A 25,891-nucleotide genomic window follows, 5' to 3' on the forward strand; every position below is an offset into this window, starting at 1 on the left:
ACAACAATAAAAACATATTTAATACTAACTATTGAATTGTACACTTAAAAATTGCTAAGATGGTTAAAAAAGAGATCTGTATTTTAAAAGGACCACTCTGGCTCGCAATATGGACAGTATGGATTTAACGTGAGGAACAAAACTGACAGGGAGACTAGTTTAGAAGGTTGTGGCGAAAGAGATGGCAATGGCAGAAGGAACTGGCCTAAGGTAAATGCATTCAGGGTAGTAAGAGGTAAAATGGTCAGGTCATGGTGACTGATAAGATGTAGAAAATGGGAGAGGTCAGGGATGAAGGAAAAGAGAACTATCATTTGTAGAAAAGCTAAGCACTCAACTAATACTTTTACAAGTTAGTAATTCATTTAATAAACATGTATGAAGTAGCTACTTGTGCCAAGTACTACAGAAGACTTTAGACAACTTTTCTGCCCCTTCACAGGACAACTTCTCCTTTTTGAAGTTCACCTAAACTGGCCGTTGACACAAAGTGTCTGCTTAATAATTATTTGTTGAGTAGGAAGTAGACACAAGCAATTACTATGAGACGGTGAAATGAGCTAAAATGAGCATGTTGAGGAAAGAAAAGCTTATGATTCACTTTGGAAATCACTGATCTAAGAATTTACTATATAAGCAAGCAATGGTGACCATGATAACAAGAAAAGACCAACATAAAGAGCAAGTAAACACAGAAGGTACAGACAGTAATTAGGTATCAGGTGTAGGAATGCTGAAATGCCCTTGAATAGTAGGAATGTGTGAGAGGTATATTGGGAGACCACCCTCCCTCCATTGTCCTACTTGCTACAGAATCCAAAGCAGGAAAAGCTGTCAAGAGCCACCACAGACCCAATTCCTATGAATGATACCACTTACCAAGTCAAGAAAAACATACTTGTCAAAACGTCTGTTAGAAACAGGTTTAGCCGAAACTCACAAAGAGATCTATGAATTCAAATGCCACACTAGTTTCACAATCATGGGGAGGATTAAGAGAAATATTAGCTAGAAATCTCGTAAACCATTTTCTAAATCCTTCTCTGTCCTATCACTATCAACACTGTGAAAAGATTCATCAAATGGCTGGCCTAAACGACCTTGAAAGAGGCAGATGTCTTTGTGGCTAACAGTTTAACTGCTGGAAGCTCAAGTGTTGGGAAGCAGTTTTCATTCATTCATCCATTTGTCCATTCACCCAACTAACATTAATTGCATGCCTTTATGTGCCAGTTACTGAAGATTCAGCAGTGAACAAAATAGCCAGGATCAAGGAGCTTAAAGTCGAGTAAACTGGATTACAGTCAGGTGGAACTTGACTCAATCCCAGCTCCACTACTTAGCTAAGAGACCTCAGATAAATTAATTTCTCTCTGAGCCTCAGATTTCTCACCTGTAAAATGGGGAAAATAGCACATATTCCATGGGATTGTACGCTAATTTATCCCCACCCCCACCGCCAAGGGAGAGGCTTAGCAGGACCTGGCACACTGAAATAAGAAAAACGACTTAATGATTTTCATTATTATTACTTGGGAAGTAATACAGCAGTTGAAAAACGCCTCCTTCTAAATCAATAAAATATTTTCTAGTGAAAAAGCTGATAAACAGAAACAGGAATGTGCAGAAGGAGGGTATCATTCAGAGTACTCCCTGGAATCCCAATGCTCTATGAAGTTATCTCCACTTGGAGATAACTTGAACTTGAACAGGTTCAAACTCAACCTGTTCAAAACTGACCTCTTGATCATTTCCCATCTTGTACCTCCTGTAGTCTTCCCCATCTCCATTAACAGCAACTCTATCCTTCAGATGCTCAGGCCAAAAACTTTGGTTATCCTTGAGTTATTTCCTCTTCTCAAACCTCTCACCGAATGCATCAGGAAAGCCTGTTTTCTCTACTTTCAAAATAGATCCAGAATCACAAGGTCCACTGTTACCACTCTGGTCCAAGTTACCATCACCTCTCACTTTTTTTGGCATAGTCTCTATTTATTGCATGGACTCTGTTGCAATAGTCTCTCTTAACTAGTCTTCCTGCTTTCAACCTTGCCTCCTTTTCAGTCTATTCACCACAGAGTAGCCAGGGTGATTCTGTTAAGAGGTAAGTCAAAACATGTCACAACTCTACTCAAAAACCTCCAAAGACTTCTCAATTCATCCTGAGTAAAAGCTGAAACTCTTACAATGGTCTGTAAGACACTATGTGCTCTGGCCTATATTTTCTCTCTGACCTTCATCTACTACTATTCTTTTTTACTCCCTCTGCTGCGGCCACATCACCGGCTTTGGAGTTCTGCGATCACATTCAGCACCATGCATTTCTGCCTCTATGCCTTCGCACTTACTGTTCCCACTGCCTAGAACACTCTTTCCCCAGATATTCACATAGCTAGCTCCATTACCTCCTTAATTTTTATCTCTTCTGTGATACTTCCCCTATCCACATATTCAAAATTGCAAACCCCACAGCACATAATACCATATATATTACAGTTTGTTTTCCTGTTTAATCTAACTCCTCTGCCCACCCCCTGCTCATTACAATGTAATTTCCATGACGGTAGAGATCATTATTTCTTCATTATTATATTCCCAGTACCTGGAATAGTGCTGGACACATAGTGAGAGCCAGTAAATTTTTTTTTTTTTTTTTGAATGACTAAATGAGCTAGAGGCAAGCTAGCAAGTCAGGAGAAAACTTCTTTAAGAATAAAGTAAACTAAATGAACTCTTCTATTATTTGTGGGTTAAACTGCCAACCGCAAATTCTTATTTCTCAAATGTCTTAGGGAGTTACTAAAAATACGGGCAGGAAACATGTACCACAATTTATTTAGAGATTTTTTTATCACTAAATGACCAAACCAAAAAGTTAAACAAAAGCTACTTTTTTCAAAAGTAAAGAAGATGCCAACATGCATTAATAGGAATGCTTTAGCTATTTTTACAAGTATAAATGAAATAAACTTCTAATTGTGAAAGGACTTGAGATGTAACATTTCACACTATTTTTGACTTCTGGCTCTTTCCACTGGAGTTAATTCAGCTTTCTTATATTCACTATGGGCCCAGCCACACAGGGCATTATACAGACCCTATTTAAGAGACTGAGTTCCACTAGAGGGATTTGACATAACTTGGAAAGTGGAAGGGAGAAGAGAGACAAGGGCATCCCAGGTCCTGGAAGGCATATCTAAGGCCAGCATGTGTAGAAGACAGCAAAAAAACCCACCCAACTAAAGGGAGCGATTTGAATTCTGAAATCCAATTAGAGAGAGTCTAGAATGCTAAACAGAAGTTTTTAAACAGAAGCATCACATTATCAAAGTATGCCTAATGAAGATTACTCATGTAGTAGCATATCAAATTGAAGCAAAGACATATTAGGGACAGGAAAAGCAGCCACATGCTTGAAAGATACGGTATGGGTATGCTGCCAAAGTTAACCCAAGGCAGGCACCAGACAACTTTGCATTTGGCTCAAGGTAAATAAGGCCAGGAGAATACTCTGTACTGGGTCACACAAAAGCAAGAAAAGCAGCAGGCAAAACTAATGGCAATATCACTGCACACCAAGAAACTGGAATCGGGGTCTGGCTGCTCATTTTTATAAATAATGCATGAGTTTGGTCACTGAACCCACAGAGTTTCCTTTCATTGTAAGCTCTCTGATTATATAAGGCTTCTTACAAGTCTGACAGAAACCGACTCAGAAACAACACATATCAACCCACATAAACAAGGAGTTTCCAAAGTAACTCTTCTTTAAGAAAGAAGGTATAGAGTTGGGGTGGAAATGGTGAGTGAGAAGAGGATGAGGGCTATGTGACTTAAAAAATTCTCTTCAGCCACCTGCAGGGCTGACCATTCCCTCATGAGGGAAGAGCATTTCTTTCAGTACCAAGTATCTACCTGGCTGAGGTGACTTTGCTGCAAAGAGGCCAAGCAATTGCTCTGTTTATAGCTAAATAGTTCTCATTGCCACAGTGGAAAAAAGAAGTTTCTCCATGGCAGAAATGGCAAGAAAGACCCCAAAACATCCTACCCGCCAAGCAATTTTTTGCTGACTCCCTGGACCAGAGTATTGTCACTTGAGGACCCTGCCCCATAACCTTATACCCTACTCATCCCCCAAATTCCCAATCTTCTAGGCACTAAGAGGTTCTGCACAAAAAGGTTCCCCGAACGGTTTGATTATGAGGATATTTCCCTCTTTGTGCTTTTCTTAACAAACTAAAAAACAAGAATAAAAACAAAACAACAACAAAAACAAAAACCAAGCACAAAAAAACATTATGAGATGTCGTATAATCTGTCTGGAAGCATCTCTCTCTCCTCTCTTTCTTTGACAGCCCGTCCCCCATCTTGACTATAGAAGAGAAAACATATAGCATGTAAGTTGGTGGCAGCCACTTTTTGATTATGAATGACAGCCAACCTTAGGGTGAAGCTGACAATGTAAGCACAGAACAAAGAGATGGAAAGAGGTGGGGGGGGGGGTCCTCTGGATAACATCTATTTAGCTGTTGAATTAAACCAACCCCTAACCTAATAAACTGCTGGAATTCCAGTATACATGTCCTTTTGTTGTTTAAGGCCATTTAACTATTTTCTGTTACTTGTACCCAAATACATTCTAATATAACCAGTAACCAGAAAACAGCTTTCCCAAATAACCCAAAATATACAAAGTTAGTCAGAATCGAATTCTACAAATACTACACATGCTACACATACAAGAACCTGTGCTCAGCACTATGGGGAATACATACGTGAATTAAGGACATCATGTTGTAATGGAAACAGTACAGGCTATGAAGTCAGATGAACCTGGATCTAAATCCTACTTTGGGGAAATCATTTAATTTCTCTAAGCCTTAGTTTTTTCATCTATAAAACAGAGGAAATAGGACTGTAGAACTGTAAGAATTATAGCTAATATATAAAACACCAAGCATAGCACTTAGCCCATAGTGGGTGTTTAGTAACTGGTAGTTATGATTTTTAAAATGAGAGCAAGTCTTTACCCTCAAGTAGGGTAGAAAAGACAAATAATTATGATGTGCTGACTGGGATATTTATAGGGTATGGGAAATTGCAAACAAAGGTTCCAATTCTTCACCCCTTACTGAATCAAAGTCCTTTGACATGTAACTTTGCAGTATGCTCCCAGTGTGGACTCGGGCATGTGACTTGCTTTGTCCAATGGGATGTTGGCCAAGCAAACTTGAACATAAGCAGAATCATGAAAAGCACTTGTGCAAATGGGCTGGCATACTCTTGCTATTCTGGTTTCATCTTAAAAAGGACATGTCCAGGTTAGCCCACTGGTCCCAGAAGATAATGAGAAACAGCTGGAGCAAAGTGCCCCACAAAGCCCAGCCTAGAGCAGACCACCAGCTGACCTGCAGATGCATGAGTGAGCACAAGTGAGAGCAGCAGAACTGCCCAACTGGGCCCAGCTCAGCTTAGCTGAACCTGCAGAGGTATCAGAAATAAATGTTTATTGTTGCATGGTTTTGTGGCTGGATATTATACAGCAATAGCTAACTGACCATACGGTTATATTTTCTGTCTTTAAAAACCAAAGATTTCCACTTCCTTGATATTTGTGACCAAACGAAAGATAAGGTTAGGTCTTCTGAGTCAAAGACACACTTTTAGATTCTTTTTTTTTTTTCATGAACAGTTGGGTTTATTTCAACAGCAAGTTTGAAACTCTTGCTTCTGGCAAGAGTACTACAGTAATTATATTAGGAATAGACAATTTCCTACACTGTCAAATATATAAAAGTTCCTTCTGCATTTTCCTCAACACTGATCAACAAGCAGATTCAGTCCACATTTGCTTTCATCTACTGAGTGTACCCAAGCTTCTTCTTCAGAGATTCTGGCATCTCAGGTGGAGGAGGGCGAGGGAGCCTGAAGTAGACCTTCACGGAGTCATAGATGAACCACTGCAGCGCAGTCAGAGTACCGATCATGATGATACGGGCAAAGAGTCCCTTCCATACACCTCTAAATCCAAGTCTCTGGAGGACCAGAGACGCACTGCTACCCTTCTCTTTATTCAACACAGACACCACAGAATCAGCAGGGTGAGAAACAATGGCACAGAAGACTCCAGCTATGCAACCTGCCACAAATGTGACAACCAGCTACTCTGGCTTTGAACATTCACTTCGGGGTTTGGGAAGCACAAACTTGTACAATGCTTCAACAGTACGTTCAAAGCAGGCGAACTTCATCATGGTGTATGGTATCTGTCTCATCCAGAGAAGGGCAACCCCCTTGTAGAATGCCTTTAAGCCTTCTTCCTTACACATTTTGGGAGCTGCATCCCTCAAAGTGTTAGCATAGCCTGGTTGGGTTTGAATTCGAAACTTAGCAGCTTCCATAGGAGCCAGAGCAATGTCAGCAAAGAATTCAGCACTGGCAGAGGCAGCCAAATATAGTGATGTGCGCCAGAGACAGGCATTCTCCTCTCCAAGCACATTGCTATACAAAACTTTGAAGACTTCATAAAAGCCAAATTTGCAGAGCCCTTGCATAGAGTAGCCAATGAAAGTCGGAGCCCATCCTTTGGCCAAACCACGAACACCATCTTCTTTGAGTGTAATTGAGAATCCATTAAATATGCCCTTGTACTCTTGTGGGTCCACCTGCATACGGCATTTCACTAAATCCAGAGGAACAACAGCAGTGTGTGTCAGACCACAACTTAAGACCCCACCAAAGCCACACAGTGCGTAAAGCTTCGCAGAGCCATATTCACAACCGTACTCTTCCACAGCGGCGGCTGCCAGCTTGCGGGAGCAGCGGGGTGGGCCCGGGGGCCCGGCGGGGTTGCTGCGGGGGCCCGCAAGACCATCTTGCACCAGCTGCAGGTGGGGCGCGTTGAAGGGGTTCGCCCGCGCCAAGTGCGCCACGGACAAGAACATCTTCTCCCTAAGATGGCGAACACACCACCGCTCCCTCTGAAAGCCTGGGGCTCACAGAGCTAGATTCTTAATTCAATTTATTAAACTCAAAAGGTTCTACACCTAACCTTTTTTTTTTTTTTAAAGGGACATTTATTTAATTATTTTTTTTTGGCTGCGTTGGGTTCTTGTGGCTGCGCAGGCTTTCTCCAGTTGTGGTGAGCGGGGACTACTCTTTGTTGCAGCGCGCGGGCTTCTCATTGTGGTGGCTTCTCGTTGCGAAGCATGGGCTCTAGGCGTGCGGGGTTCAGTAGTTGTGGCACGCGGGCTTAGCTGGTCCGCGGCATGTGGTATCTCCCCAGACCAGGGATCAAACCCGTGTCCCCTGCATTGGCAGGCGGATTCTTAACCACTGCGGCACCAGGGAAGTCCCTCTACCTGATATCAACTTCCTTCTCTTTAACAAATACTCATTTGCTTAAAAACTTAGAAGTCTATCCTTACTAAAGGTAGTTTAAAAAAACACACCTAAATGTCTTACTGTTCCAAGTTCAATTAATGTCTACAATTACAACGAAGACTTGTGAAAATGGCTGAAGCCCAGAAAAGTCTATTATCACCATTGTATATGAGAAATATTCTTCTTAATAATATCAATACTTTATAGGCATTAATAAGACCTATGCTTGTCTACTGTAATTACTGGCAAACTATTTTAAGAGAAATAAGGAATGGTGCTCACATTACTGTGGAGGGCAGGCATTCTGCCAACCAAGAAATATTTACTAAATATCATCCAAGTTCCAAGCAGTATGCTTGATGTTATTAATAATTTATTTTTATGATACTTAGTGAAACCAATAGCTGTGCTGTCAAGTCAAATTATAAGGCAATTAAACCTAGGAGTCTCCAGAAATCTATGGCATGATGGCCTTTGCTGATCCCCTTCTGAAAACAAGCAAGAACATTTGGATATTTGGGCTTCACGGCCTTCAGCCTATTAACATCATAATAAAGATTATTAATATCATAAACTATATCAATATCTCATTAATGATACTGGAAATATACTCACAAAGCACTTACTATATGTTGTATATGGCTATAAACAAGCTAATAAGCAACAGAAAATATTCTTTAAGTGCAACATGGCCAAAAGAATGTTGCATTATGATCATACATTTCTGCCATTTCTACTACACCCACTTTTAAACTTGAGACATGATCAAAGATTTCAAAGCATGTTCTTCTTTGTCAGTAAAACCGACGCACAAGCCCTTCCAATGAACTCACATTTCAGAAAACAGTGATATAAACAGAGAGTGCAACAAATACTTTTACAAGTGTTTATTAGTTTATTAGTGCCAGAGCTTTGGTGGATAGAAGGCTTGAGAGGAGACAGTTTTGTCTTTGAGGAATTTATAGACTTACTTCTGAGAAAAGAAATACACAGAAAATGTTTCTTGATCCAGGATGCTGGTTATGGGTGTGTTCATTTGTGAAAACCTAGTGAGATGCACACTTTTCATGTGTGCTTTTCTGTTATGTTATACTTTGTAAAATTTTTTTAAAATTTAATGACATTAACAGCAGTACAGAACTAAGTACCAAATGAAAAATACAATTCAAGGAGCTCAGGAGGGACTAGTCATCGTTAATAAAAGCTGTAATACTTAAAATGTATTAAGCAATCACTACATGCCAGGTACTGTGTTAAATAAGCGTTTTACATTTCATCCTCACAATATCACTGTGAGGTCATGATCTAACCAACAGTTATTTGCCACAGTTACATAATTACTCCTTCCTCCTTGAAACCCCTTCCTTTCCATTCCAGGCCAACACACTCCTGGGTTTTCTTCCTATCTCCCTAGCTACTCTTCGATCTGCCTTTTACCCCAGACTTTTAAAATTCAAATACTTTAGGGCCCAGCTATAGTCCTCTTCCCTATCTAGATTCCCTGGGATAGGTACTACTATCATTATTCCCGTTTTACAAGTGAAAACATTGCAGCACAGGGAGATTCAAACCTAGGCAATCAATACTACAGAGCCCATGCTCTTCACTACCTCACTAACCCACTTTCTTTGGTCTTCCATACAAGAGGCAGGACATAGCTACACACATTTCACATTCCGGTATCCTCAGTAATTGAGAAAAAAGACATAGGGTAAGGCACACGGCACCCTCCTTGATAAGATATTAATGATTAATACCAGGTACCAAGCCAGCAGGAAACCAATGCTCTTGCAAATTCTGTTAAACAATTTTCCTTCCTAAATTTCTTCACTTTGTATTTTGGTACTTCTCAAGGAGAAATGTGAAAACATTCTAGAACATAGATTCTCAAATCTAGGTGCTCATTAGAATAATCTGAAGAGCTTTCAAGAATACATATGGGCCCTCTGAAGACCTACTAAACCTAGAGTATTCCAGGAATCTGTGTTTCTAAGAAGCACTCAAGCAAATTCTGAAGTTGGTAACCCAGTACCTGAATTTGGGAAGCCTTTGTTCCAGAGAGAATTCTCTGGTCCTCAGAGGCTAAGTAATGACTACCGCATATTTACCTGCCTATAAGAGGCTGAAAATGAAATGAGAATAAAGATGTAAATTCTCCAAGGAGTAGTTTCCTTCAATCAGGAAACTAGAGCAGCAACAGTGGAATTTTAGATCAGGACACCACAAATTTCTGGGTAGCCTGGGAATTTGTTGCCATGATAGAGTTTGCAGCCAGGTGATGCCATCCTTTAGTTTAGGAGGGGGTCATCTGGGCAGCAAGAACCAATATAATATTTGAGCACTCATTTCCTGAGAACTCACCACGTGTTATTAGGGAATCCAAGAGTATTAAGAGATATGGCCATTGTCCCCAGGCTACAGAAGAAAACATTGTTAACATGCCATTTTTGCATAACCATAAATGCACACATATTTTGCGTACATATGCGAGTAACAATTACAGTGGAACCATACATGCTGAAACTAAGGCAAAGAAGTCACTTCAACACGCGCATTGAAGTCTTACCTCTGTGAGTGCATGCAATTGTCCTTGATGTACACACACACCCATGAACCTACAAAACGAAACAGATTTTTTTTTAAACAAATGAAAAGGACATGAACATAACTAGTGTAGTTGCACATGCGAGACAATCCAATACCTGTGAAGTCTACTGGGTTCCTGTATAACAGCGGTCCCCAACCTTTTTGCCACCAGGAACGGGTTTCGTGGAAGACAATTTTCCCGGGAAGGGGGTGGGGTGGGGTGGGGAGGGGGGGAATGGTTCAGGTGGTAATGTGAGCAATGGGGAGTATTGGGCCGCGGCAGATGAAGCTTGGATCGCTCGCCTGCCGTTCACCTCCTGCTGTGCAGTTCCTAACAGGCCATAGACCGGTGCTGGTCCTCGGCCCATGGGTTGGGGACCCCTGCTGTATAACAAACCTTGATAGCACTCCTGTAACTTTCTAAGTTTATCATGAAACATCTGGTTACGGCAAGACCTAGTGGTAAAAAGCAATGGTAGAAGAGGGAGGGGAGCAAGCCTTTAAAAACAGCATGGTATAATGGAACAAGCACCAAACTGGAAGCAAAGAAACCTGGTGCTGGTTTAGCTCTGCCATTATCTGACTACGTGCTCACACACACAGAAAGGTCACTAACCCTATGGGGCTCAGTTTCCTCACCTAGAAAGTAAGTAGGTTGAACTACCCAATCTGATGGTCTGTAATTTACAAACAACAAACTGGGGTTGGGAGCACCCGCATTGGCTGGATGACAAAGGGCTAACTTCCTTGACATAAAAAGAACTCTTCTAAATATGTAATTTTAAAAAGAACCCAGTAGAAAAATAAGCAAAAGGTACGTGTATAACTCACACAAAAATAATAAAGGGCTAATAATATCAAAATGTACTTTAATTCTCTCATAATTAGAGAGATGTACACTAAAACAGGAGATACTACCTTTTAAATCTATCAATGAACAAAGGTTAAGAATGATAATGCTTGGCGAATTCCCTGGTGGTCCAGTGGTTAGGTTGAGTCCCTGGTCAGGGAACTAGGACCCCGTAAGCCGCGCGGCACAGCCAAAAAAAAAAAAAAAGAATGCTAATGCTCAGTGTTGTCCAGAAGGTAAGGAAACTGGGATAGAAAACACTGTTGAGCTCTTGGCACAACTATTTCAAAGGGTAATTAATTGATCACATCTAGCAAAAACTTTAATTGCTCCAACAATTCCACCTCTAGAATTTATCTTACAAGTATACTCAATTTGGATGAGCAAAAATTCACATAAAAGGACATCTACCTCACCGGTGTATGTGAATCTAAATACCCACCAATAAAAACTTGTTAAATATTTATGGTATAGGGCTTCTCTGGTGGCGCAGTGTTTAAGAATCCCCCTGCCAATTCAGGGGACACGGGTTTGAGCCCTGGTCCAGAAAGATCCCACATGCCGCGGAGCAACTAAGCCCATGTGCCACAACTACTGAGACTGTGCTCTAGAGCCCGTGGGCCACAACTTCTGAGCCCATGCAGCACAACTACTAAAGCCCACACGCCTAGAGCCCGTGCTCCACAGCAAGAGAAGCCACAGCAATGAGAAGCCCGTGCACCGCAACAAAGAGTAGCCCCTGCTCGCCCCAACTAGAGAAAGCCCACGCGCAGCAACGAAGACCCAACACAGCCAAAAATAAATAAATATTTTTTAAAATTTATGGTTTTATTCATAGATTGGAATACTATATAGCATTAAAAAGAATGAAGTAAACTTTATGCACTGACATGAGAACATACCCAAAATATACCATTAAATGAAAACATCGAGCTTTAAGATCCCATTTGTGCAAAAAAAATTTTGTATATTAATAGAAAATGTCTAGAAGCATTAATAAAAAATGGTACTGAGGGAGAAAAGGGTGATTTTTATTTTTTAGTGCACATACTTATGTCATATTTGAAGTTTTTTCAACCAACAGGCTACATTTATATATAAAAATAATTTTTAAATAAAAATCATAAATCAATTATTATGACTGATGATGATTATAAAGTAGGAGAAAATAAATGACATAAAGTCAGTGACACTTGGGGCTTGGGCTGTCAAGAAGGAAGTCTCATTAACAATACCCACAGGTCCCAAGTAAGCTCTAGTTTAGAAGGGCAAAGGAAAGGGAAGAGACTGACTAAAGTAAGAGTGAAGGCACAGCAGTAACTGTGCTGGAAAGGACCATAAAGTTCCAGGAAGGCAGAGTCCAGGTCATATTCTTCCCTGTGCTCAAGGACCTAACAGTGCCTAGCAAATAGTTTGCTCACTCAGTAAATAACTGTTGAGTGAAAAGAAAGTGAGGGAGAATGCCTGGTCGCTGTAACATCACAGCAGAGTTTTAAAGACGTGCTGCTTCAACCAAAATTACTAACGTGGAAATTTCAGAGTTTCTCCAAGAGGTGGTTTCTGGACCACTGGTTTTCTCTAAATGCATCCAGAGACACGGTGGGGACTTGAGAAAGGAAAGAACCCAAGGAAATATCTAGGTAGTACGGAAAATAGGATGCAGGTTCCAATGACTAGCTGAAACTTACCTCTGGCTTGGGAATAAATAGGAAGCGAAATAACAGAGTAGTTAAAAGAGCTTTAAAGTTAGATGGTGTGGGTTCAAATCCCACCTCCACTCTTTACTAGGCAAGCATTAGTTTCCCTCTCTGTAAAATAGGACAATAGTGTCCACAACGTAAGGTTGTTGGAAAGACTGAATGAAATAATGAATGTAAAGTTCATAGCACAGTGACTGGTACATAGTAAGAGTTCAAAAAATGTAAGCCATTTCCATAATTATAACTTAGAAGTGGACCAGGTAAGAATCCAATTTGGTCACAGGTGGCTGGGCAGAAGCTGGTTTCTACGTATGCCTACTCTCCCCTCCATTCCCCATCCTTTGTCCCTACCTCCATCCCCTGCTTTGTAAAAGTGGGACATTTAACTTTATTCATCTGTCAGTTTCTTTACTATGAAACTCACTACCTAATACAGAAGAGAATGAGGGGAGGAATGTGGGACAGGTAAAAGTCTAAAGAATAATGAACGTAAGTAACACAGAGTGCTGGAAGACTGAATCTGGACTCCTGAACGTTTCTGGCCAGCACAGTATAGCGTCTATAAGCTATGCAGATAGAGCATCTGAGAGTTTCAGTTAACATCAGAAACTAGTTGGGTAAGATAGGAAGCTGTACTAGAGCAAAGGAAATCCAGGCAAGATACATGAGAAAACAATCAGTCTAGGGGAGATGCAGTTGTAGAGGTATCTTCTTTTTTCTTATTAAAGACATTTTATTTTATTTTATTTTTTTGGTAATAACATTTTTATTGAAGTACAGTTGATTTACAATGTTGTCTTACTTTCAGGTGTACAGTAAAGTGATTCATATATATATATACTTTTTCAGATTTGTTTCCCTTATAGCTTATTACAAAATACTAAGTATAGTTCCCTGCGCCATATAGTAGGTCCTTCTTGGTTTTCTATTTTATATTTAGTAGTGTGTATATATTAATCCCAAACTCCTAATTTATCCTTCCCCCACACCCTTCTCTTTTGGTATCATAAGATTATTTTCTACGTCTGTGGGTCTATTTCTATTTTTGTATATAAGTTCATTTGTATCATTTTTTTTCACATTCCACATATAAGCGATATCATATGACATTTGTCTTTCTCTGTCTTCATTTAGTATGATAATCTCTAGGTCCATCCATGTTGCTGCAAATGGCATTATTTCATTCTTTTTTACGGCTGAGTAATATTCCATTGTGTATATATACCACATCTTCTTTATTGTAGAGGTATCTTAAAAATAGGTCACTGTTCTCTAAGTGTTCGTACAACTCCCCAATCACTGAAATTACGAGAGTCAGTATTCCATTCATTTATTCAACAACTATTTATTGAATGGCCACTAATTGTAAGGCATTAGGGACAGGACAGTGAATAAAACAAAGTCCCTTCTCTCACAGAATTTTCATTCTAGGGGTAATTCTGTTGGAAAGCAATTGTAATAAAAGGTTAAGTGGGTGTTTTGCAGAATGTGGTTAAATTGTATGCATAAATAGCGTTTCTAGGGACTTCCTTGGTGGCATAGTGGTTAAGAATCTGCTTGCCAAGATGGGAATAAAGACACAGACCTACTAAAGAATGGACTTGAGGATATGGGGAGGGGGAGGGGTGAGATGTGACAGGGTGAGAGAGTGTCATGGACATATATACACTACCAAATGTGAAATAGATAGCTAGTGGGAAGCAGCCGCATAGCACAGGGAGATCAGCTCGGTGCTTTGTGACCACCTAGAGGGGTGGGATAGGGAGGGTGGGAGGGAGGGAGATGCAAGAGGGAAGAGATATGGGAACATATGTATATGTATAACTGATTCACTTTGTTTTAAAGCAGAAACTAACACACCATTGTAAAGCAATTATACTTCAATAAAGATGTTAAAAAAAAAAAAAAGAAAAAAAAGAATCTGCTTGCCAATGCAGGGGTGACGGGTTCGATCCCTGGTCCAGGAAGATCCCACATGCTGTGGAGCAACTAAGTCCATGCGCCACAACTACTGAGCCTGCGCTCTAGAGCCCATGTGCTGCAACTACTGAGCCCATACACCGCAACTACTAAAGCCTGCGCACTCCAGGGCCCGCATGCCACAACTACTGAGCCCGTGTGCTGCAACCACTGAAGCCTGCACGCCTAGAACCCATGCTCCACAACAAGAGAAGCCACCACAATGAGAAGCCTGTGCACTGCAACAAAGAATAGCCCCCGCTTGCCGCAACTAGAGAAAGCCCGCGCGCAGCAACAAAGACCCAATGCAGCCAAAAATAAATAAAAATTTTTAAAAAATAGCTGTTTCTAGTGAACCTCTTACAGAAATGATGCTTCTCTGAGATTAAATGGTATTCCTACCTAAGGATAATTCTATTCTCATTACTCCTCCATAGCAAAAAGAGGTAAAGTAAAATACAATAAGCTATGTTTCTTCCTTCACTACAGCTTTCTAAACTATAATGGGCACTAACAGGGGTTAATAACTATGGCCTACTACTCGTTTTCATAAAGTTTTATTGGAACAGACATGGTATTTTCTATGGCTGCTTTTGTGCTACAACAGCAGAGTTGAATAGTTGTGACAGAGACTGTATGGCTTGCAAAGACTAAAACATTTACTATCTAGTCCTTTACAGAAAGAGTTTGCTCACCTTTACACTAGAGCATAGAAATCTATCCATATCCACCTAGGGGAACTTAAAACAAGTTACTTAACCTTTATAAATCTCCATTTCCTTATCTGAAAAAAATGGACCTGAAAATAACACTACCTTAAAGGATTGTTAGGAGGATTAAATGGATATTTCAGGGACAATGTTTAGCAATGTCTAGCCTATGATCAAATAAAGGTTAATTGTTTTTTATTTTGTTATTATTAATAATTCTAAATTATGCCATCCCTTACATGGCTATTAGCGTTACCTTTTCAAAACACGAAATATGTCATTTCCTTCTTTATAAACCTTCAATGGCTCCCTTCTGCCTATAGAATAATGTCAAAATTCCTTACCACAGCACTTGAAACTTTCCATGATTTGCTCCAACTTATCTTTGGAAGCTCACACTTTCCCATGAGCCTTATTCTTCACCCATCTCTCCCTTTCCTCTGGTTCTATCCTACAAATATATTTAAATTTACCCATCTTAAAAAATGCTTCCCTTGTCCCTCTCCCTAAAATATGATCCTAATACACTCTTTGCACTTGTGACCAAACTTTAAGGTTACATACACTATCTACATATCTTTAACCTTCCTTCGTTTCTAAATTCATTATAACCTGCCTTCTGCCCACATTACTCTTTTGTAACTTTCCTTACTGTGGAAGATTCAGAGTTTTATTTATCTCTGTATTTCTAGCACCTAGTATAGTACCTTGCACACAGTAAGGAAGCTCTCAGTAAAGATTTGTTGAAAGGCATGAATGATTTTTATGACCTGGAAACTTAAGTTAAAGCTCCTCCCTGAGCTGGAAGACTTCATTTACTTACTGAAAATTATCCTTCTAGGATCAGCTAAAATTTCATCTTCTCTACAACGATCTCCAGGATGCCCTCAGTAAACATTAGTACTCTTTCTCTCTCTTCCTGCCCCCCAGTACTGCTAACATCCTTCTTTGAAAGATTGCTCATTAGCATAAGTGAAGTAGTCCAGGGTGTGGAGTCAGACTACTTGGATTTGAATCCTGGCTCTGCCACTTACTGATGACCTCTCTGTATTTCAGGGTTTTCCACATGCAAAATGGGAATGTTAATATTACCTAACCTATATGGTTATTGTGAAGATAAAATGAGACAACTTGAGCTCCTGGAACATAGTAAGCACTAGAGAATGTTAGCTATTCTTCTCTTAACCTTTCTGACTTTTTCTCCAGACTGGAATATAAGAAAGGTTTTTAAGAGTACAGATCTCATCTAACTTATTTCTATATACAGTGCCTGACATACAATGCTTTGCACGTAAGATGCTAAACAAGCATTTCTTGAATGAAAAAGCAGTAATCACCAAATTAGCTTCACAATGTAAACTCGTTTTATAAGAAAGAACATTCAGAGGCAGGTACAAGGCTGGAAAGCCAAGAGGTGTTTACTTTATTTAATCAAATATTTATATAGAAGCTAGGCAATAGGATTCTACTAGCAAAACAATGGCTACATTCTAAAGTTATGGATCTCCTAGAAGCTGAAAGTATTTGGTTTGGGTGTGATACACCCTTGCTTCCCTTCCCCCCAGATCCACCGTCACTATGACCACATCATCCACAGAGATGTCACAGACGACACATTCAGGCAGGCACTGGCTTCATGTGACAGTCTTCCCCACTTCCTACTCACATCGCCACATCACAGTGGTGTCGCACAATTCTACCGTTATGTGAAACTTTTCTGCCAGACCTCCTCAACCTCACTTCTTTTCCAGCACCACACTTCCTACTCACACTTCCTACTCTCATCACCACATCACAGTGGTGTCGCACAATTCTACCTCTATGTGAAACTTTTCTGCCAGGCCTCCTCACCCTCACTTCCTCTCCACCACCACCATGTCGAAAATGCTGTTACAGAGCTGGCAAGCTGAGACAGGCATTAGCTTTATATTGGAAGAAGAGCTTGAGCAGAGTTAATCATTCCAGTTGCTATAAACAGAATATACTTTAAAAGGGCAATATTACTCATCCTTAACAGGGAAGTGATTTATGCCTAGAAAAGCATTTAATATCAACAATAAGTTTTTACTGAAATTTTTATTGCTTCTTTAATCAAAATCTAAACTGTGGCTGAAGCTTAAAATCACTTTTGGTAAGAGACAGGATCTAAAAAAAGTTACATTCTGATTGATTCTTATTCTCCACTACCACCACCCAAAATCATGCAGGATAAAATTACTTAGCTGGGGAAGGGAGCACTTTCTTAATGGATATGCTTGAGAGTGAGTGATTGATTACTCAACTTTGTTATTTTTAATTTCATATTACACACACATTCACGTTGCTTTTGATTTTTTAGACCAGTGCTTCCTAAATTTTAATGTGGAAACAGATCGCCTAGAAATCATGTAAACTGCAGACTTAGATTCTATAGGTCAGGGGGGACTTGAAATTCTGAATTTCTAAAAGCTCCCAGGTGATGCTAATGCTGCTTGGTCTATGGACTTATATGTTGAGTGGCAAGGCTCAGTGTAGACCAAGGATAGCTAGCTGATCACTACTCTAAAGTTAGTAAGACTACAACAGGAAACTCCCAACTCTGACACTACTGGTAAACTAGACTTTGACCAGAGACTTTGGCTCCCTCTAAGTAGAAGTATTTTTGACCGAGCATGCTTCTGAATTACCAAGGCACTCCATCAACACCACACTGCTACAGCATCATCATTTTCTACCTTTAACTGTTTTATAATATGCCTTATATCTCCCCTACTAGACTATAAGCTTCTTTTTTTTTTTAATAAATTTATTTATTTATTTATTATTTTTAGCTGTGTTGGGTCTTCGTTTCTGCGCGAGGGCTTTCTCTAGTTGCAGCGAGCGGGGGCCACTCTTCATTGCGCTGCGCGGGCCTCTCACTATCGTGGCCTCTCTTGTTGTGGAGCACAGGCTCCAGACGCGCAGGCTCAGTAGTTGTGGCTCACGGGCCCAGTTGCTCCGCGGCATGTGGGATCTTCCCAGACCAGGGCTCGAACCCGTGTGCCCTGCATTTGCAGGCAGACTCTCAACCACTGCGCCACCAGGGACTCCCGACTATAAGCTTCTTAATAGCATTCTCTTGCCTGGCATATGACAGTATATAAACACTTGCTGGATAATTTAAAACACAACTCTGACCACTCAAAAATTACTGAGTGCCACTGTGTGCCAGGCACTGGTAATGATCATAATAATTATGATAACAACTAACTCAAAGCGCGTTTACCATTGTTCTAAGCACTTTATGTTATATTCATCGTTGTAATAAATTTATTTATTTATTTATTTTTGGCTGTGTTGGGTCTTTGTTGCTGCACATGGGCTTTCTCTAGCTGCGGCGAGCGGTGGCTACTCTTTGCCTCGGTGCGCTTTCTCATTGCGGTGGCTTCTCTTGCTGTGGACCACGGGCTCTAGGTGCGTGGACTTCAGTAGTTGTGGCACACAGGCTCAGTAGTTGTGGCACACGGGCTTAGTTGCTCCGTGGCACGTGGGATCTTCCCGGACCAGGGTTCAAACCCGAGTCCCCTGCATTGGCAGGCGTATTCTTAACCACTGTGCCACCAGTTAAGTCCTACGTTGTATTCATTTAATTCTCACGATAACCCAATGAAGTAACATTTTTATTAACCTAATCATATAGATGAAGAAACAGGCTCAGAGAAATTAAGTAACTTGCCCAAAGTCATAACAGCTAATAAGTGGCAGAGCCAGGAGTCAAACCTAAACAGTGGGTTCCAAAGTCTGTGCTCTCTCTCTTTTTTTTTTGGCCACACCACGTGTCATGCGGGATCTTAGTTCCCCAAACGGGGCAAACCCGCACCCTGCAATGGAAGCGCGGAGTTTTAACCACTGGACCACTAGGGAATTCCCAAAGTCTGTGCTCTTTTTTTTTTTTTCCCAAAGTCTGTGCTCTTAACCACAATGTTATATTACCTCTCCATATAGTTATAAAAAGGATATAGGGGCTTCCCTGGTGGCGCAGTGGTTGAGAATCTGCCTGCCAATGCAGGGGACACGGGTTCGAGCCATGGTCTGGGAAGATCCCACATGCCGCGGAGTGACTAGGCCCGTGAGCCACAATTGCTGAGCCTGCGCGTCTGGAGCCTGTGCTCCGCAACAAGAGAGGCCGCGATAGTGAGATACCCGCGCACCGCAATGAAGAGTGGCCCCCACTTGCCGCAACTAGAGAAAGCCCTCACACAGAAACGAAGACCCAACACAGCCATAAATAAATAAATAAATAGATAGATAGATAGATAGAGAGATAGATAGGATATAAAAATGATTAAGACACAACCCCTCCACTTAAGAAGCTATTGGCTACTCAAAAAATTGTTGTGGCAGCTCACAGCCCCTGATCAAAGTCCAAATTCTTTAGCGTGTTATTCAAGAGTCTGAATGATCTGACCCCAACCTCTCTTACCTTATCTATTACATCGACCTGCATTCTCTACATTTTAGTTATATAACCTGCCTCTCCTAAATATGTCCTGAATTCTCCCACTTCCACTTTCATTTTGTTGCTAGAAGGAGTCCACTTTTCTAATCAAAATTAATCTTTCTCTTCCCTATACACTCATATCACTCCATTTAAACTTCTATTGTAACACTTATCAGGCCTGCCTTCTACATGTTTTAGCTATGTCCACCTCTTCCACTCAATCAGAGGATTCTTGAAGGCAGGGATGTTATGTATGGAAGGGAATGGCTACTTGTTCACTTCCTTTTTCCTCCTGAAGTAGACTACATTTCCTAGTTGGTTAAGACCATAACACTGAGTTCTGGCCAGCGGTATAGGGGCAGAAGGGATGATTTCCAGGCCTGTCCCATTAAAAACCTCAACACTGTCCTCCATACTTTCTTCCTTCATCTGCCAGCAGATGCAGAAGACCCAGTAGTGGAAACTGAGGCCCTGTCCTAGGTTAAAAAGAGCTCCCCTTCAACCTCCACGCAACATGCACTGGACTGGAACATGAGTAAGAAACAAGCTTTTGTGTCTCTATATATACTTTAAACACTGCCTTGTTCATAGTTACTGCTCAGTAAATATTTACTGAATTCAATTAAAAGTTAAAATTCTTATTCCAAGGCAGGACCTTTCAAGGCCCTACTATTAGCCAGCAGTCTCCAAAACTGGGGAATGAGCAAGACTGAAGTATGGAAAGAAAATTAGAATTTTTACTTTTTTTTAATATGAAAAAGAGAAATTAAGTTTTACTAATATTTAATAAGGGTTGATCGTAGCACCTGGGGATGTGCTCAAAAATGTTCTCCTAATGGGATACTATGGTAGACAGAAGATATCCAAAGATGTCCATGTCCTAATCCCTAGAACCTGTGAATATGTTATGTTGGTAGGCAAGTAGAATAAATTAAACTGCAGATGGAATTAAGACTGCTAATCAGCTCACTTTAAATTAGGGTGATCATCCTGGATTAGCAAAGTGGGTGCAATGTAATCACAAGAGGTATTCAAAGGTGGAAGAGGGAGGCAGAAGAGTCAGTATCAGAGGGATACAATGTGAAAAAGACTCAACTGGTCTTGGCTGGCTTTGAAGATGGAAGGGGTCTACAAGCCAAGGAATGCAAAACAGACTCTAGAAGCTGAAAAAAGTAAGAAAATAGATTCTCCCCTAGAGCCTCCAGAAAGGAACATAGCCCTCCTTGAATTTAGCCCAGTAAGACCCATCAGACTTCTGACCTACAGAACTGTAAGATAATACTTTTGTGTTGTTTTAAGCCATTAGGTTTGTGGCAATTTGCTACAGCAGCCATAGAAAACTAATAATAGATACATAATCAAAAAAATTTATGGGTCACTATTCTATGTTATAATGCTCACAGATCTATGATAGACTTTGGGATTTGACTCTTTCTAAACAAGCATAAGGAAAATAATAATGTTATTATGTTCCTTTGTGGCATTTACATCCAGTGGGTCAAATATTTATTGAACTCTCAGTTATGTATAAAGCTCAGAGTTAAACATTAAAGTTTAAATGTTATCCCTTCTCAAAAGTTTATTACCTAAACAGAAGAATGAGGGAGAGGTGTGATTACAGTCTAAAACACATCTATCTATCCTTATTCTGAAAAACAAAACACTGACACTACTATCAGACTTGGACCTCTTCAATTCTGCATAATAGGACCTAGTAAGAGGTCTGTGGCCATTGTATCAAAGCTGTCAAGAAAATTACTACTTATTGCTCACCTACAATATACCTGGAAACTGTGCTAGGTGTTTTATAGGTACTACCTGAGATGAAATTACCCCCATTTTAACATCAGGAAAATGAGGTTCAGAGTATTTAAGTGACTTGACAAAGATTAGAGGAGGTACTGGAATCTGGATCTATTAGGCTCCAAAGCCTATGCTTTGTTCTGTGACAATCAGTATGGAAGAAAAAGGCCAGTGGTTCAATAATAATTTCATTTTTGATTCATAAAAAACTATCTATCTGTAAACTAATGAAAATCTTACTGGTTAGCTTTATAAGCCTTTCTACTGCCAACTTTGAGCAATAAAAGCACCATCCATATTGTAAGAGTTCTTCTGACCTGTACTGGTCTTTCCAGAAAAATGTCTGACTCCAAAGTTTGGTAAAAAAACAATTAAGAGGCCTGAAATAAACCTATAGTAAAATATTAAAATGTGGGGCTTCCCTGGGGGCGCAGTGGTTGAGAATCCGCCTGCCAATGCAGGGGACACAGGTTCGAGCCCTGGTCCGGGAAGATCCCACGTGTCACGGAGCAACTAAACCCGTGCGCCACAACTACTGAGCCTGCGCTCTAGAGCCCGCGAGCCGCAACTACTGAGCCCGTGTGCTACAACTAATGAAGCCCGCGCACCTAGAACCCGTGCTCTGCAACAAGAGAAGCCACCACAATGAGAAGCCTGCGCACCACAACGAAGAGTAGCCCCTGCTCACCATAACTAGAGAAAGCCTGTGCGCAGCAACGAAGACCCAACACAGCCATAAATTAATTAATTAATTAATTAATTAATTAAAAGATAATAATAAAAAAATAAAATGAACTGCTTTGTATTTTACTCCCAAATAAAGCAAAGATACCAACGCTCTCTTAGACTAGAAAAAATTACCAATAACCAAAAAGGAGAAGAGAGGGAAATTGCTCAGAAGTCAAGTCCCAAAAGAGCTATGAATTTAGATCCATAAAAAAAGGAGTACTATCCTTGGGTAAGGCTTGCTGCAGTTCAAACGTGTTTTAGAGGTATTACATCATGGAAAACTGGTTGTGCGAGGTCATAGATACGAAAACTCATAAGGAAAACTCAGCTGAACAGACATTAACCACCAGAGCCTCACATCAGGTGACACTAAGCAGAGCTGGTTCAGTCTGTCTTTCTCTTTTCTCTCCATGGTTTTTATAGTCCAATTTTAAGATAACTAAAGGCAGAATAAACATTCCACAGCCATCACTAGATCATGTCAATAGCACTATATATAATAACAAAAGGACAAATCAAGTTCATGGTCAAATTTTACTTTTTCTTAGTGAAACAATACAAATATCTAAAAAGTTTAAATTAGATCTGCTTGCTTATAAATATTAAACCAGTTTAATAAATATAAAAATATCCTAGATTTCTGAGAGAAAAATATCCTCTATCTTGAATAACAACTGAAAGTAAAATGAGACTAAGAATGAATTCATTCTGTATTTTCTTTATTTCATAGAAAATTTTAAACCACATTGCTCAAAACTGCCATGCAAGCAGCAAAATACCAAGTCTCCTGACAAAGGCAGAACTATTAATACATATATGTGCAGTGACTTTAAATGGTCCCAAAATGCTTTTTTTTTTAAATCCAGGAAGTTCAGAAGAGAACTAAAATCCACAAACCCAAGTATATAGATTGTCTCCCCAAGCACTGAAAAAGCTTCTTCCCCCTTCCCAAATTTATCCTTTAGTCTACAATTACTCATAAACTCACACCAAAATAGCAAAATATAAACACAAACTTAAAATTCTGTGAGCATACTTCTGAAACACTCTCCCAAAGATTTATTTCTTCCCCAATTCAATCCAGCAAGCATGTATCAAGTAAATACTAAGTGCAAGGTTTGTACTCTCCATAGATTAACAGAACACTTAAATTTTTTTTTTACGACCTGTCACATATGTACTAAGCACAGTGCCTGGCAATGAGGATCAAGTGGGGGCCATAGAAATAAACATGATGGTTCCTTCTTTAAGGAGTTCACAAATAATGATAATAGTAGGTAACATTTACTGAGCACTTATAATGTGTCAGACACTGTTCTAAATACTTTATAGGAATTACCTCATTTAATCCTTATGAAGACATTATGTAATAGGTACTATTACTCACTCCGTTTTACAGATAATAAAACTGAAGACAGATTAAGTGGCTTCCCCCAGGTCACACAACTAGCAAATGGCAGTCAGGACTGGATCCTTAACTCTTTTTTTTGCTTAACACGTTATCTGTTTATTGTTGTTTGGATCCTTAACTCTTAAGCTTTATGCTATACAGCCTTATTATATGATGCTTCAGATGATTATAATAATAGCAGCATCAATAATAAAAATAATATCTAAGATTTAGTGCCTTGCATTGTGATAAGTTCTTTTTTAAAAAAATAAATTTATTTACTTTATTTTTGACTGCGTCGGGTCTTCGTTGCTGCGCGCAGGCTTTCTCTAGTGGTGGTGAGCGGGGGCTACTCTTCCTTGTGGTGAGGTGGCTTCTCTTGTGGAGCACGGGCTGTAGGTGCACGTGCTTCAGTAGTTGTGGTGCGCGGGCTCTAGAGGGCAGGCTCAGTAGTTGTGGCGCATGGGCTTAGTTGCTCTAGCAGCATGTGGGATCTTCCCCGACCAGGGCTTGAACCTGTGTTCTCTGCAATGGCAGGCGGATTCTTAACCACTGCGCCACCAGGGAAGCCCCATGATAAGTTCTTTATGTATGTTATTTCATTTAATCCTCCCAGTGAAACCGAGCAGGACCCTGTGGGGCTCCTTGGCACACAAGCCTTTCAAACATTTGCTGATCTGGGAAGGGAGAGGATGCAGAGACAAGGGAGGAGTAGTCAAGAAACAAAGTGCAGGGGACTTCCCCGGTGGTCCAGTGGTAAAGAATCATGCAGGGGACGCAGGTTCGATCTCTGGTTGGGAAACTAAATTCCCACATGCCGCGGAGCAACTAAGCCTGCACGCCTCAACTAGAGAGCCCCTGTACCACAACTAAGACCCAATGCAGCCAAAAATAAAAAATAACTAAAAATAAAAATAAAAAAACAAGATATTCGTTAAAAGAAAAGAAACAAAGTGCAGTGTTGCTGCCCGAGAACAAGACGGTCCTGCTGCGACAATGTCGTCTCAGTACAGCAGCCACTGGCCCCAGACAACAACAACTGTGAGGAAGGTGAACAGTCTCTGCCCCAACCAGCCGGCCTCAGCAGTTCCTGGGTGGAGCTCCCCATGAACAGCAGCAACGCCAACGACAATGGCAATGGGAAAAATGGGGGGCTAGAACGTGTACCCTCCTCATCCTCTATCCACAATGGAGATATGGAAGATTCTTTTGGATGCACAACATGAATCTGGACAGAGTAGTTCAAGAGGCAGTTCTCACTGAGATAGTCCTTCCCCACAAGAAGTTGGGCAGATCATGTTTGATGTGGAAATGCACACCAGCAGGGACCATAGCTCTCAGACAGAAAAAGAAATTGCAGAAGGAGAGAAAGAAGTGGATTCTTTGAAGAAAATCGTAGACTGGGTATCCGACTGGTTCAGTAGACCTGAAAACGTTCCACCTAAGGAGTTCCACTTCAGGCACCCTAAACATTCCATTTCCTTAAGCATGAGGAAAAGTGGAGCCATGAAAAAAGGGGGGATTTTCTCTGCAGAATTTCTTAAGGTGTTCATTCCATCTTTCTTCCTCTCCCATGTTTTGGCTTTGGGGCTAGGCATCTACACTGGAAAACGACTAAGCACACCTTCTGCCAGTACCTACTGAGGGAAAAGAAGAGCCCCTGGGAAAGAGTGTGACTTGTCAAGTGGTGTACTGTCACAGTAGTTTATTTGAACTTGAGACCATTGTAAGCATGACCCAACCTACACTCTATTTTTACATATCCAAGTTCCAGTAACTCTCAAATCCAGTATTTTATTCAAACTCTGTTGAGGCATTTTACTAACCTCATTCCCTTTTCGGCCCGTAAAACACTTTAGAATTTCCTAACAGAGTTTACTGTTGTTTAGAAATTTGCAAGGGCTTCTTTTCTGCAAATGCCACCAGCAGATTATTTTTAATTTTGTCAACAATGCTGTTGTCTCCTTTTAGTACCATCAGACTTAGACCTGCATCATTCATGGTATAAATTTTACTCTTGCAAGGTAACTCCCATCTTTCTCTTAAAATGAGACCAGGTTAGCAAATGATATAAAAGCTTTATTGTTTTGTTTTTCAAGACAAAGGCAAGCTTCTCTAAGCTTGAATTTACAGTTATTAAAAAAGAAAACAAAAACAAACAAACAAAATAAGACACTAGAAAAAAATACCCTGGGCAATAAAAAATTATTTTAAACCAAAAAAAAAAGAGAGAGAAAAACAAAGTGCAGCCTTGGGGCAGGGCCCTGGTTCCACCTCAAGGGATACACATAACAATATCTTTGAGCTCTTCTACAGAACTAA

At 40.4% G+C, this 25,891-nt stretch overlaps 1 protein-coding gene and 2 pseudogenes across 1 annotated transcript in view; 1 reads left to right on the forward strand and 2 right to left on the reverse strand.

Moving 5' to 3' along the window:
* Window positions 1–25,891, reverse strand: part of TESK2 (testis associated actin remodelling kinase 2) — a 133,151-nt gene that overhangs the window by 29,710 nt on the left and 77,550 nt on the right. The window contains exon 4 of the mRNA XM_068539763.1: window positions 9,950–9,998. Within this exon, the coding sequence (XP_068395864.1) occupies window positions 9,950–9,998 (49 nt within the window). The remainder of the gene's footprint in view (window positions 1–9,949; window positions 9,999–25,891) is intronic.
* LOC137761038 (solute carrier family 25 member 3 pseudogene) lies at window positions 5,727–6,981 on the reverse strand (annotated as a pseudogene).
* Window positions 24,661–25,213, forward strand: LOC137761039 (BCL2/adenovirus E1B 19 kDa protein-interacting protein 3-like pseudogene; annotated as a pseudogene).

The sequence above is a fragment of the Eschrichtius robustus genome, chromosome 3, assembly GCF_028021215.1.
Source record: "Eschrichtius robustus isolate mEscRob2 chromosome 3, mEscRob2.pri, whole genome shotgun sequence".
NCBI lineage: Eukaryota > Metazoa > Chordata > Mammalia > Artiodactyla > Eschrichtiidae > Eschrichtius > Eschrichtius robustus.